Source organism: Ambystoma mexicanum, chromosome 1p (genome assembly GCF_040938575.1).
Source record: "Ambystoma mexicanum isolate Mex_15411 chromosome 1p, UKY_AmexF1_1, whole genome shotgun sequence".
In the NCBI taxonomy this organism is placed as follows: domain Eukaryota; kingdom Metazoa; phylum Chordata; class Amphibia; order Caudata; family Ambystomatidae; genus Ambystoma; species Ambystoma mexicanum.
The window spans coordinates 469,607,702-469,622,075 of record NC_090921.1 but is presented as its reverse complement, the minus strand read 5'-3'; the positions used below and the strand labels follow the sequence as shown (position 1 = coordinate 469,622,075).

Sequence of the window (14,374 nt, the reverse complement as noted above, 5' to 3'; positions counted from 1 at the left end):
CTCCTCGTCAGGTGGTGCCTCACTGGTGGACAGCGGCACCCCTGCCCTCTTCCTTGTATTACTTACTACAAGGGAATCTGGAATGGAATGTCCCCTGATGTACAGCGGGTCTGAGGGTGAAGGAGTGAAAAGTTTTTCAATCCTTGGATTAACTCCTCTGATTAGTGCGGGTGTGGATAGCGAAGGCATGATTCTTCTCTTCACTGAAGCGAGGAGGGGAATGGTCTGGCTGACTGGGGGTGTCTCCTTAATTACTCTTTCCACAAAGTCTATTTCCGGAGAGATCTCCCCAGTGTCCAGTTCGAAATGTGCTGCTGCTCTGCGCAACAGGGCATTGAATGTGGGCTGATCGTCAATGGGAGACGTGTTTCTAACAGGTGAATTGTCAGGAGGATTTAGGTTCAGGACATCAGTGTCCGAATGTACTGATGGGGATTGCCAGGGATGAGAAGGTCCTTCTTCTGGATTCTCTCCGAAGCCTTCTCCTACCACGTCTGGGCTGTCTTCCAGACCTTCCTCTTGGTTCTGTCCCTCTTCATTGTCCACAAAATCATCATCCTCTTCTAAGTATTGTTCCTCACCCGTGAGGTCATACACATTATGGAAGTCTAAGGCTGTGTCCTGCCTCGGGTATTTGGCCCTGGGGTCCTCCTGAGGTCCTTCTCTTGGGAGTGGGAGGGTTCTGGGTGTTCATAAACCTCTCCATTCTCTCCATGCAGAGATGGAGCCTTTCCATCGTTTCATGGGGTACCCCTGAGCAGTCTAGCGGGGGAAAATTAGTGTCATCTAGCTGAAAACGGCTCGACCTCTCCCATAACGTCGAGGAAAGTGTCGCGTCGCCTTCCGAAAAGCCTTCCGGAGTGCTGGGGGTCCCCCTGACTGAAGGGGGTAGTCCCTGTCTGTCTTCAGGCTTTTTCGTTGTGTCTTTCGACCTCTGCGTAGCGCTCGACGTGTCCTTCGGCGTACGCTTCTGGGAGTCGGCTGCCACGATCCTCGACAAGCTCTCTACGACCCGTTTGTCAGCGGAGGGCTGGGGTTTCGACATTATGGGTGTCGATCGTTCTACGGCGGCGTGCGCTCTCTGCTGGTGCGCGCCGGCCGATGGTTTGGGGGCGGCGCCCTTATTTGCCAAAAGCCCAGTCGCTGGTCGCGGCTGCGAGAGGGGCTTCGAACCTGAACGGTCCGAGGAGGCCGCCGGTGTAACCTGCGTCTCCTTGGGCGCTGATGCTTTCTTTGTCTTCGACGAAGAAGAGCTATGGGTTGTGTGTTTATGTGTTGTATCGTGTGCGTCAGTGTCGCCGGGGTGTTCATCCCCATAAGCAGGGCATGAGCCGAGCCCATCGGGGCCGGGGACAGACGACGAAGAGCGCGAGCGCTCTTTAGAGGGTTGTACGACTTCCGTACGTAGCGGAGGTGTTATCACGTTCCTCGTCACTGTCGGTGGTCGCAGCGGCAGGTGAAGACCCGGCCTTCGACATAGCATAGGCCGCCCACCTCTTGACCCTACGGTCTTTTAGAGTCTTTGGCTTTAGAAGCCGACAAGCCGAGCAACCCTCCTCTTTGTGATCGAGGGGCAAGCAGCGGTTACACCGTGAATGCTTGTCCTTCCAAGTAAACTTGCCCTTACAAAGTGGGCAAAACCTAAAGGGTGTCCTCTCCATAGCCGAGGCAATAAACCGTGATAACTACCCCAAAGGAAAGGAAGGGGAAAAGGAAAGGCATTCTCAGAAAAAGAATCAGAGATGTCCCACGACCCCACTCTCCCTACTGTATTTGGCCTGCGAGGCCAGGCCACGTGTTCGGCAACGCCGAAGGATCTCCTCCGCTCGTCCCCTCCGTCGAAGATCTTGCTCGGCGGAGACAGCTTCACAACTGCGTCGAGGGAGGGATCGATATATTAAATCTTTAAACAGGAAAAAACGACCAAAGGTCGAGGAGATGGAATCTGGAATGTCTCTCGAGGAGCTCCGCGTAAAGGCGACCAGTAGCTGGGCGGAAAAAAACAATCTGAGGGACCTCGACGCGTGAGGGATTGTGGGTACAACACACGTCACTATAGGGATAGTATTTCAGACATGCCTTGTCGACGTCCCTTTTCGACTACGAAAAACAAAATGCAATACTCCGCAGTGACCACTGGATGTCGGACCTATGCACAGCATGTGATTCTAAGCAGATTAACAAGCATCAGAAATATATATTCTTTTTACTACAAAGCTTTGGTCAGTGTTTCCTTGTCACATAGTACTGAAGGCCTATTGTGTAAACCCTGAATACTGCTCATCTCCCTCTTGAGAAGTCTGACTACTCAGCTACAGCTACCAACTAAATCTTTGTGGTACAGACTGATATCAAAGGGGATGTATTGCTCTCACCTGTAGTCTTACTCTTCTGTAGTGCTCCCTAAGGGAACTGCACAGGATTCTGCTTAACAATTCAACCTGCGTGGATATCACCAGTGGCTTTTCCAGCAGCATTTTTGTCCCATACCACGGAACCTGACCCTGGCCAAACATCCTAGGAAGACTGACCATTCAAGAGCATCTGTAGGGTACTTCCGACGACTTCCCAAGTCTGGGATCCATTCATCTTGGGCAGAGAGTAGGACACAACTCAGCACGCCCTTTCACCAGCAGTACTTAAGACTTTTTTTCATGGTTGGGGTCCCTGGACTCCACCGTGGCCTTTGTTACATCTATTTGGGGATGCAGTCCTTTGTTGCAAACAATAAATAAGCTGAGTCATGCTGTGGATACCCGAGACTCGGCCCTGAGGTGAGCCATCTTCAGATCTGGAATATTGTTTGTTTACAGTTATCACCTTCTGTTATTCTTTCCGCTTGTCCAGCATGAAGGAGAGGCACCCCTACTGCAAACCCTCTGTATTCCAAAGGAAAGTGTCGAGTAATTGAAAGACATTGGGGACTGCTCCACCAAACAGCACGGACGGCTAGTCTAAAGAGAAAAATACTGATGGGTTCAGACTATTGGCCAGTGATGTTCTTGCTGGATCAGGCTTACTGAAATGACTACTACGAAAAGTTTATTACATGTATTTTATTAGGTCGCTTGACTGCATCTTTCCCTCACTGTGTGCCTATAAAAACCCAACATAAGCATGTTTCATAACCATCCTTCGACCGAAGAGTTTACATTGACTGCTAGGTGATAGCATTTGGAGAGCCTGAATAACTGAGGAAAAACTCTGCAAGTCAATTAAGTCGAAATATCTGGGCCTGACAAATGGGAACCAAGAAAAAGGCCCCTAAAAACCACACATTTAAGAGAAATTAACCACTTCACTGCTGTGTCATTTGCTTTTGTGCTGCCACAGCAATTATAGTGGGTTTAACAAGGACGTAAAGTACTCATCCATGGCAACAAAGTGGTTAAAGAACAAATATTTGCCTGGAAGAAAAAAAGTAAACAAATGTTCCGATTTCTTAATGCATAGAATACACAAGGTGCCGGATATTTATGTGTAAATTATGCTGCTACGCAACATGCACTTGACAGTAAAAGTCAGATACACCAAGTCAACACTTGCAATGGCTAGACTACAAATTAGGATTTAAAAAAAAAACATCTTACACTCTAGTATTGTGACAGCCCTGTCACACCACCATGTTGATATGCACGTTCACCCTGGTATGTAGAGTCTTGAGACAGTGCCACATCAATCTGGGATTTAAACTCATCTCCAAGGTAACTGTCCTGAAATGACCAACAAAACATGTCAATATTTTGAAATTAAAAAAAATTAAACATACCCAAACAAATCCCCACACCACCCCTAACGAACCCCTTGTATAGATATCCAAAGCATGCTTTGAAAAAGCATTTGCAGGGGCTCACATGGCTGTCTTACAGATTTAAACGCTCGAGCCATTTCTGTGAAATGCCACAGATGATAAAAGCATTTGCTCTTACAGAATTTGTGTTAAGCAAGATTGTGCGCAGTATCCTTTGGAAGACTACAGTAACCATGACCTCCTGGCAATAGGAACCCAACCTTTGGTAGAAGTCTGTACTACACAGGTTGTTAGTTTGGCTGAGCAGCCAGGCTTATCTCAAGAGGGGTCAATGCGAGCAGTAGAGTGGTTACACAGATTCACAGTGACAAGTATTCAAAGGAACAAGTTACTTACCTGTAACTGTTGTTCTCCATTATGGGTCTGGCATGGATTCACATGCTCATGAATATTCCGTCGTCAGGCTGGGAATCCTCGGTAAAGAAAAAAATCAGTATCAGTTTCGTTTCTGATCGGTCTTTCTTAGTAGTAACCAATCACTGATCTCTGGGTCATGCTGCCCCCAGCCAATGACTGCCCTCTCCCTAAGCCCCGCCTCCGGCAGCCACCCTCAGATTTGGTAGCACGCCAAGTGGCAGTATGATCAAGGGAAGAGCCGCAGAGGGGTAGGTGGGAGGGTTCACATGTGAATCCATGCCAGACCCATGCTGGAGAACAACAGTTACAGGTAAGTAACTTGTTCCTTCTCCAGCATGGGGTCTGGCATGGATTCACATGCTCATGAATAAAGAACACATAGCAGTATACACATGCACAACCACGGGAGGTGGCAAAGGCTCAACATTAAGCAAAACATCCAAAACTCAACATTAAGCAATTCTTACCTCCTCACCAGGCTCACCTTAGGCGAACAGGTTGCGCAGCACTGCTTGGCCGACCATGGACTCCTCCCTGGGGTCCCGATCGACGCAGTAGAATCTTGTGAAGGTGTGTGTCGACCTCCACGTAGCAGCCCTGCAGATGTCCAGCAGGGGCACACCAGACAGGAACGCCGTGGTAGCAGCGATCGCTCTGGTCGAATGGGCTCTCGGATGGCCGGGCAGCGGTCGGTTTGCCAACCAGTGATAGTGCATGATGCAGCCGGAGAGCCATCTGGAAATGGAAGCCTTCGAGAGGGCCTTCCCTTGATTCACAGATCCAAAGTTCACAAACAGTTGTCACGTCTTCCGAAAACTCTTCGTGCGGTCCACGTAGAACTTCAGCGCTCTAGCTACATCCAGCGAGTGCAAAGTCCTCTCGGCCGGCGTCGAAGGCGACGGGAAGAAAACTGGTAGCACCAAGGGCTCGTTGAGGTGGAAGTCCAACAGCACCTTGGGCATAAAGGAGGGGTGCGTCCTAAGAACCACCCTCGTGTCATGAAAAGTCAAGTATGGAGGCTTGCAAGATAGGGCCTGGATCTCTCCCACTCGTCGTGCAGAGGTGATGGCCACGAGGAAAGCTGTATTCCATGAAAGGAACTTCAAAGGCGCCGAATGGATAGGCTCGAATGGGGCCCCCATGAGCCTGGTCAGCACCACATTAAGCTCCCACGCCGGGGCAGGAGCCTTCACCAGCGGGAATGATCGGAATAGTCCCTTCATGAATTACTTCACCAGGCAATGAGACCACAAGGACGCCCGTCCCGAAGTCCTGGTATATCGGGAGATGGCAGCCAGATGTATTTTGATGGAGGCGTGAGCCAGTTCAGCTTTGGCCAGCGACAGTAGGTACGGCAGTGCTTGAGGAGCCGTAATCCGCAGAGGGTTATCTTCTGTGCACGGCACCAGACAGAGAACCTCTTCCATTTATGACCGTAACACGAGAGTTGAGGACGCCCTGGCTTTTGCAAGAACCTCTCTGCAATCAGCCGGTATATCGTACCCTCCAAACTCTAGTGCCGCAGAAACCATGCCTGCAAGTTCAGCGACTGTGGGTCGTGATGGAGAATGGCGTCTCCTTCCCTGGAGAGAAGATCCACGTCCGCCGGCAGCCTGACTGGTGGGGACGTTGACAAGTCCAGAAGGTCCGGGAACCAGATCTGCCTCGGCCACGCCGGTGCGACGAGGATCATCCTGCACCTGGACTCCTTGAGCTGGTTGAGGCGGAGCGGCAACGGAGGGAACGCGTATAGAAACAGGCCATCCCAGGGGAACGAGAAAGCATCGCCCGTACTCCTCGGGTGTGGGAACCTGCTGGCGAACCTCTGGCACTTGGAGTTCGTCGCCATCGCGAACAGTTCGATCTGGGGTTTGCCCCATTGTTGGAAGAGCCGATCCACTTGATCCCGTCGCAGTTCCCACTCGTGGCTCGAGCGCAGCTCCCTGCTGAGTGAGTCGGCGATGGTGTTTTTTATTCCTGCCAAGTGGAAGGGAACCAGAAGCATCCCCTGGGCGACGGCCCAGTGCCACAAATCTCGGGCCTCCTTGGATCGGGCTGGGGATCTGGTGCCCCCCTGCTTCCGTATGTAGAACATTGTGGTGGTGTTGTCGGTGAAGATCCTCACCACTTTGTCCTTGAGGGACAGGAGGAACGACTTTAGCGCCCAGAACACTGCTCGGAGCTCCAGGATGTTGATGTGGAGAGACCTCTCTTCCGGGAGCCAAAGGCCTCTTGCGTGGAGTTCTCCGGTGTGGGCCCCCCCAACCCTCCAGAGAGGTGTCCGTCGTCACCGTCTTCTGAAACGCCGGGGTTTGAAAGTCCGTGCCTGTAGGGAGGTGAGCACGGGTGCCCCACCATAGGATCGGCCGACGGAACTCCTCGTCGAGAGGGATCCTGCCCTCGAAGCAGCCCGTCGCCTGAAACCAGCGGGCGTCGAGGAACTCCTGTAACGGACGTATCCGAAGTCTGCAAAGGGGTACAAGGTAGATGCATGAGGACATCATCCCGAGAAGGGACTTGATGGACCTCACCCTGGCCACGTCCGTGGCCAACAGGCGCTGCACCTTGCCCAGGATGGTCTTGGTCCTCTCCTCTGCAGGGGAGGCCAATTGCCCCACTGTATCGAGCTTCGCTCCCAGAAACAGTGCTACTTGCGATGGAACTAGGTGGGATTTGGGGTAGTTGATGGCGAACCCCAGCTCCGTGAGCAACTGGACGGTCCTCGCCGTATGTTCGACGGTGAGTTCCCTTGTCCTTGCCCGGATTAGCCAGTCGTCCAGGTAGGGGTAGACGTGGATCCCCTGCAGGCGCAGCCGCTGTTAGGCAGAAACCTGTGCACTTCCCCTAGGGACCACTGCAAAAGATTTAAGACTACAGGTGTTTGGCAGTAAACCCACTTGGTAGCAGTATGTACCACACAGATTCACTTGGTAGCTGTGGTTGAGCAGTCCGACTTCCCTCAAGAAGAGTTAGGCAGTATACAGAGTATGCACAATAGGTCAAAAGAACACAGTAGAACAAGCAAACACTGACCAGAGCTTGGTGTAAAAGAGAAAATTATTTAAAACACATCTAGTTAAACACACTGGCACTAATATCAAGCAATTCAAAAACACGGTCACTAAAAGATATACACTCCCTTCAACGATTATTAGAAAAGTCTTAAGTAAAGCAACACTTATTTACAGACAGCGGTGAGCGCTTAATGAAGATGGCACTCTAATCAATCAGTTTAAAAGGGAGACAACGGCAGAGCAAAGATAGAAGCAGATCCCAACACTTTCGGAAGAACACAGTAGGAGAAAAAGGCAGGTTAAAACCGTAAAGTCAAAGTTAACAAGACCGGACCCACTTTACGAGGTTCCGGTCGAAATGTGTCCAAGGTCACATGGTTAAAAGTGCCCAAAAGTCTCGCAATAAGTTCAGAAAGAGTTGGGCTAAAAAAAAGGGACCAGTTAGATGGTCAAGGCGGCCAGCCCAATCCAGAAGGTTAAGGGATTGTTACCTTGTAGCAATCTTTAGAAAGGGAGGCCTGGCGGACACGGTACCTTAAAATGGTGAAACGCTCCAGCGGGGACAGTTGTTCCTGGCAGCGGGTGCAAGTTGGTGCTTCGTCCGGGGAAAGAGAGGATATCGCCGGGGAGGGAAGCAGGAGTCCGTTGCACTGCCAGGGAAGAAACCAGCCGCGGAGTTCTCAATTAAAAGGAGCGGTTCTTATATTTGCGGTCCAGTGGTGAGTGGCTATCCGGTTGCCGGGGTGCTTGGCACGGGCAATTCGACCACAAGACGTCCTGGGATGCAAGAAAAGAAGGTAAACTGGTTGTGCCCACCAGTCAGGGGAAGAAGACTCTCCAGCAGGGAGATCTCCTCTGTCGTTGGGAAGTGGTGAGTCGGTTCAGCAGGGCTCCACCGGTGGTGTCGTCGTAGCAGGTCGGCTCAGCTTCTCCCTCGTCGGATTTTCAGGTCCTGTGGCGACTTCTGAAGTTCCAGTCCCCAAAGCCCTGCTTTTATGCAGCACACCCCCATTCACTCAGCCTAGCTGTCAATCAAACATGCTAAGTGGTGAGCCGGCCGGCTCACCACTTGGGCCAATAACACAAGAGTGTGACTTGAGTTACCAAGGTAACTCAGTGCAGGGTGCCTAAACCCCCTCCCACACCCTCTGTGGTACCCAGACAGAGTGGCACCACTTTTGGAGGCTTCTGTGGAGAAGCCCGCCAAAAAGTGGAACAAAGGGCTCGACTTGGGTTGGAGTCACAGAAGAGGACACAAAGGCCATTTTAGAATAGAGTCCTGGCAAAAAATACCAACCGGCGAATTAATATTAAATAAATAAACCAGCGGTATGTTCGAGGCTATAAGAATTAAATAATTAAATTTGGTAGTCTCGAACAATGGGAAAATCCCATAGAGATATAGTCGCGGTCGAATATAAAAAGTAGTATCCACTGCCACCAGCCAAAACTCGATCAGTGGGGACGGAGACGTGCCCCCTCGAACAACAGACCCCGGGGCAATCGAATTCCCCCGACCAGTACGTCCACAATATGATGGTTTGTACTGGTTTCTGTTCATAATTTGGGACTAGTAAAGCCAATGGTGACTTTACATGCCCTGGGAGACAGTAGTCAGTCCCAGGGTATGGAGTCTATGTTGGAGGGGTCGCTACGACACCCCTGTGTTACGGCACGGAGGGTGCTGTGTAACGCACATCAAAAAAACACAAGACCCTATGGAGTAAAAGAACCCATAGCCCATAAAACACATGGAAAGTTAAAGGAACACCTCAAATCATGTCTAAGAGTGGGAGCAAAAGAATCTCACTCAGCAGGAGAGAAAAAAATAAACTCCAAAAATCCAGCAAAGCTGCTGGGGAACTCACTAGGTTTGGGAAATTAGCCTTATAGAGAATTCTCCCTAACAGCCGCGCCGCCACTGGTGCCAGGCACTTGGTGAAAACCCTGGGTGCCGACTTTAATCCGAACGGTAGGGCTCTGAATTGGTAGTGGCGTCCCTGAACCACGAACCTGAGGAACTTCCTGTGCCTTTTTAGAATGGGGATGTGGAAGTAAGCATCCTCCAGGTCCGACGACGATAGGAAGTTGCCTTCCTCCAGCTGTCCCAGCACGTGCTGGAGGGTGACCATCCTGAGTTTCTGCACCTTGATGTATTTGTTTAACCGACGCAGGTGCAGGATGGGGCGCCAACCGCCTGTCTTCTTTCGGACGAGGAAGTACCTTGAGTACACTCCGGAGCCTCCTGGGGACGAGCTCGATGGCACCTTTCAAGCATCGCCTTTACCTCCAACAGCAGTTGGGGGACGAGATTCGGCACGAAGGGCGGGGTGGACTCTCCTCTGCTTGTTCGGAGGCCTTCCCGACGTGCCTGGTTCTGGCTCCTCCATCGGGGTGCGTGGTAATCTCGTCCTTATCTCGGTACATAAGGATTGGATTGCCAACAAAATGGCCGCCGAGCTATCCTGGGGCTCGGGCAATGGCTGCGACGGACGGGATGGCCGCTCCACTGGGCCCTGTTCATCGTCGTTATCTTCGATCACGTCAGCAGGGACCGTCCCCTGGGATCGAACCTCTCGTTGAGGCCTATGGACCTTTCGTTGAGGCCCTTCTTGGTTTTCACCAGTTCCTCCTCAGAGGCTGATTCCGAGTCTGTAATGGCCTCCGCCCCCCCCACACCCTCTTTCAGCCGGGGGCTTCACGAGGGTCCTGGGCTGGAAAGAGGATTCCCTCCGTGGTGGCAGGGATACTCTGGGCCCAGAGGCCGTTTCCACTGGCATAGTCTCAGCCGGCACCGCCAGGGTCGCAGCGACCACTTCGTTAGAGGCCTTAGCCGGGTGGATCAAAGCCCTCACCACCTTAGGTGCGTCCTGGGCCTTCGCCTTGGGGGGAGGGTCAGCGCCTCGCTCCCCCTTAGAGATCGACCGGGTCCGCTCCAGCGGCCTACCCGGGTTCTCGGACTTCCTCTTCCCCGAACCAGAGCGCTGGCTCGTGGTCGAACGTGCCGGGGAAGTAGCGCCCTGCTTGGCAACCGAAGAGCCCGAACTTTCGGCGCTCCCGGTGCCCACGGACTCGCGGTGCTTGGCCTTCTGTTGGGCCACCGTCGCCGGGAAGCCCTCACAGGACTTAGAAGCCCGCTCACACTTCTTCGCCTTCTAACCTGCTGTGCCCTTCTCCAGCCAGGTGGCGAGGCGGGAACGACGATCCTGAAAACGCAGTAAAAAACTCAAGAGCTAAACAGGAGGACTCCCAACACTTGAGCATGCGGTAAAAATCTGAGGATGGCTGCCGGAGGCGGGGCTTAGGGAGAGGCATGTCATTGGCTGGGGGCAGTATGACCCAGAGATCAGTGATTGGTTACTACTAAGAAAGACAGATCAGAAACGAAACTGATACTGATTTTTTTCTGTACCAAGGATTCCCAGCCTGACGACGGGGAATATTCATTAGCATCTGAATCCATGCCAGACCCCCATGCTGGAGAATAAACTCTTACATTCCAGGTTTCTTGATTAAACAATTATTAATTCAACAGTCAGTTATATAAGCCTTCTTCAGAAGTGAGCAAAACATGTAACGCTTCCAAAATAATCTCAGTTTCTCTAATCAGTTGATACCCATAGGGGATGGCACACATACACTTCCTACACCCTCAGGTGACTTCAATAGCTAGGACACACTGGACAATGATGCATCACCGGTACATTTAGAGTAATACTGAGTTTGGTGCAAAGGTTAGGTAGGGGAATAAAACGAAGGTTAACAAAATTCATAAACCGGTAAGTACTTTTTGAACCCTCCTATACAAAGTAAATGAACCCTTTCCTGGGGGAAAGGTAAAGACACATAGTCAGACGTAAGAAGAGTCTCTCAGGGAGCCAGGACAGCCAATGTTAGTTGAGCAAAGTCTAGGGGAGCTGAAGATCTTCTTTGCAGGTAAGTAAAAGGTCTTGCACAATGTTTTTAGAAAGGTATGCAGAAACAAGATCACTTGAAGGGCCACAAACTGGGAGGCTTGTGCGGGGTAAAGATGCAAGCAACTCTGCAAGGTTAACCAAGACAAGTCTCAACTGAGAACAAGTAAGGCTACACCACAAGAGGTAAGTTCTTAGACTGTGCAGTACTTTTGGCTTTTGTTCCCGTGTGGCTTTGCAGATACTGTTGTTCCTGTGCCTCCATCGTGGGGACAAGAGGGAGGACTTCTGGGGACTCCTGGGACACAATGGGAAGGTTGGCGGCAGCAACGGTCAAACTTCAATTCAGTAGTACTTCGCGGTTTCAGCTCCTCACGTCTCAGCAAATAGCACCACCAAGGACTCTCGGATACCACTCTAGACTTTCCTCACATCTGGGGTCCAGCACTCTGTTGTGGTGGCTCACGCTTGGTCAGTCCTGCTTCAAAAGGAGTCTGGAGGATCTTCCTGAGGCTCGGGTCCGAACCTAAAAGCGATGCACTCGGTTTGTTGTTCCTACACCCCTGGCACTTCGGTTGCAGCATCAGTGGAAGTACAGCCAGCACTGAGAGGATATCTAAACCAGTTCACTTTGGAGTTGATTGGTCCCACCAACTCAAGGAGAGAAGTCGTCCTTGCAGGGCTTCTCTAGGTCAAAACGAATTCAGAACTTCAGCACAGCAGCAGGGCTTCACTAGGCAAACCAATGGTCCAGGAGTTGCAGCAGGAGTCTCTTCCAAGATCATTTTCGGATTCCTTTGTCCAGTGGTAGACTGCCTTCTAAGCCAAAAGCCTTGCCTTTTTAAGCAGGTATCTCCCATTCATTCCAGCCTAGCTGTCAAAGAGCAGGGTGGCTGTCCTTGCTGGACAGCCAGCCGGCCAATCACCTATGCATTCCTGTAGCCATGGGGATTAAGCACAGGGAGTTTTGGCACCTCCCTCCCTTCCTCCCCCTGCCAGACACTCTGGAGCCAGAAGCGGCCTTCACTCGTGAATCCCGCCAAAGACAAAACGAACAAAGCAACCAAACCTGGTTTGGCACTCATAGTAAATCTCAAGAAGGACCTTTCCAACAAGAAATGGTGAAAAAAAGACGACCACGGCCATTTTGAGAAAATGGGCATCCATGGTTGCCTTACTGCAGCTGCGAACGCAGCCCAAGGGCAAAACACACAATGGTAGTAAAAAGTAAACCACTGCCACCAGCCATTAATTGCAGAAAGCGTAACAAAAATGTTACATGAGAAACTAGACAAAGGGGGTACTAAGTAACCACTCCAGCACCCTATTGTAAGATAGTGTGTGCTGGGTCTAGAAAGTTACAAATGTAAGTAAAGTCAATTTCACTTTACTGTTCTTGGAAACCGTAGTTATCCAAGAGAAAGTATTTAAACCTTTGGGAAATCTAAAAATGACATCCCTGTGCCACTGCACTGAAGATACTGAGAGACAATGTAAAGATGATGCCTATGGAGTTTGTCAGACTCCAAAGTCAAAAGACAGTGTCCAAATCACAGAAAAATACATGCGAGTGGGAAAAAGGTCTCGCTCTCTCCAGGTAAGAAATTCAAAAAGTCCCAAAGTCCAGCAAAAGTGCTGGGGTTCTCCAAGGTAGAAGGTAATTAGCACCTTTGAGAATTCTCTAACAATTTGAAAAAGCAACATCTCAAAATGCGAAATTCAGCCTGCAAGCCATATAGTGAAAGCTGCTTTAACTGCATTCTTGTTGGGAGCAAGACTATCACATGCAAGAGCACCAAATTAAAGCTGTAATGGATACAGTATTCCTTCTACAGAGGTCTGTGCGTGAACTACGGCATTAATGGCACCTGTATGTGCAGTAAATTACAGCAATAGAATATGTACCAAAAAGTGAATGTCGTTTCGCCGAAGTTCTGGAACAATTTCACCTGGTTACGGACTTAAACTGACAAAAAGATCGTGAGCAATATTTGGCAGAGATGAAGCCAGAAGCGTGACTAATGAATCAGAGGTAAAATTAGGAATAACGTATCTATCAGAAGAAAACGCCTCATCTTCAATAAGGAACAAGTTACTTAACTGTGACTCTTGTTCTCCTGCATGGGTCTTGCATGGATTCATACGCTCATGAATAGTCCCCGTGAGGCTGGGAACCCTCAGGAAAATTGAAGCACTTTAGCATTAAGCTAAAAACTGCTTGTCTCCTCTATAGCCTATCAGTGTCACTGTGGGTTATACTGCCTAAGCCAATGACACACGTCCTCCTAAGCTCCACCCCAGGTGGCCACGTTCAGATTTGGTCACGCATGTAAAGTGGCAGTATGAACCAAGATGCCAGAGGGGAAGGAGGGAGGGTTTGCATGTGAATCCATGCAAGACCCATGCTATAGAACAAGTTATAGGCAAGTAATTTGTCGCTTCTCCAGCATATGGTCTTGCATGGATTCACACGCTCATGAATTACAAACCAGAACACTTACACAACGACGGGAGGTTGCAAGATTCACAGAAGCAATACACTTACCCTTGGAACAGACGTAGATCGTTCTACGGCGGCGTGCGCTCTCTGCTGGTGCGCGCCGGCCGATGGTTTGGGGGCGGCGCCCTTATTTGCCAAAAGCCCAGTCGCTGGTCGCGGCTGCGAGAGGGGCTTCGAACCTGAACGGTCCGAGGAGGCCGCCGGTGTAACCTGCGTCTCCTTGGGCGCTGATGCTTTCTTTGTCTTCGAAACAAACAAGCTGCGCAGCACTGCTTTTGCCGACACAGGACTCCTCCATGGTATGCCTCCCGACACCAGAATCTTTTGAAGGTGTGGGTAGACCTCCAGGTAGCAGCACTGCAGATATCAAGCAGGGGAACAACAGAGATGAACGCTGTCGTTGCTACGAGGGGTCTGGTGAAATGGGCTCTTGGCTGACTTAGAAGCGGTCTGTTGGCAAGACGATGGTAATGCATGATACAGCCAGAGAGCCACTTGGAGATGTAAGCCTCCGTCAGTGGCCTTCCCATGTCCCACAGGTCCACAATTGACAAAAAGCAGAGAAGTCTTTCGTAAGTCCTTTGTGCATGCAACATAGAACTTCAGGGCATGCGCAATATCCAGCAAATGTAACACCCTTTCACCAGGCGAAGAAGGATTCGCAAAGTAAACCGGCAGAACCAAAGGCTTGTTTAGATGAGTCTGATGGTACCTTTGGCATAAAGGAGGGATGAGTTTGGAGTACCACCTTAGGTGTGTCGAACAAACAACATGGAGG

The 14,374-nt window shown here is 50.6% G+C and overlaps 1 protein-coding gene across 3 annotated transcripts in view; it reads right to left on the bottom strand.

Annotated features, from left to right (window-relative positions):
- UPF1 (UPF1 RNA helicase and ATPase) overlaps positions 1 to 14,374 on the bottom strand; it is a 1,138,135-nt gene that overhangs the window by 80,600 nt on the left and 1,043,161 nt on the right. For all 3 annotated transcript variants that reach the window (XM_069649320.1, XM_069649322.1, XM_069649321.1), the window contains exon 23: positions 3,591 to 3,713. In XM_069649320.1, the coding sequence (XP_069505421.1) occupies positions 3,594 to 3,713 (120 nt within the window). In that variant the 3' untranslated portion in view covers positions 3,591 to 3,593. The remainder of the gene's footprint in view (positions 1 to 3,590; positions 3,714 to 14,374) is intronic.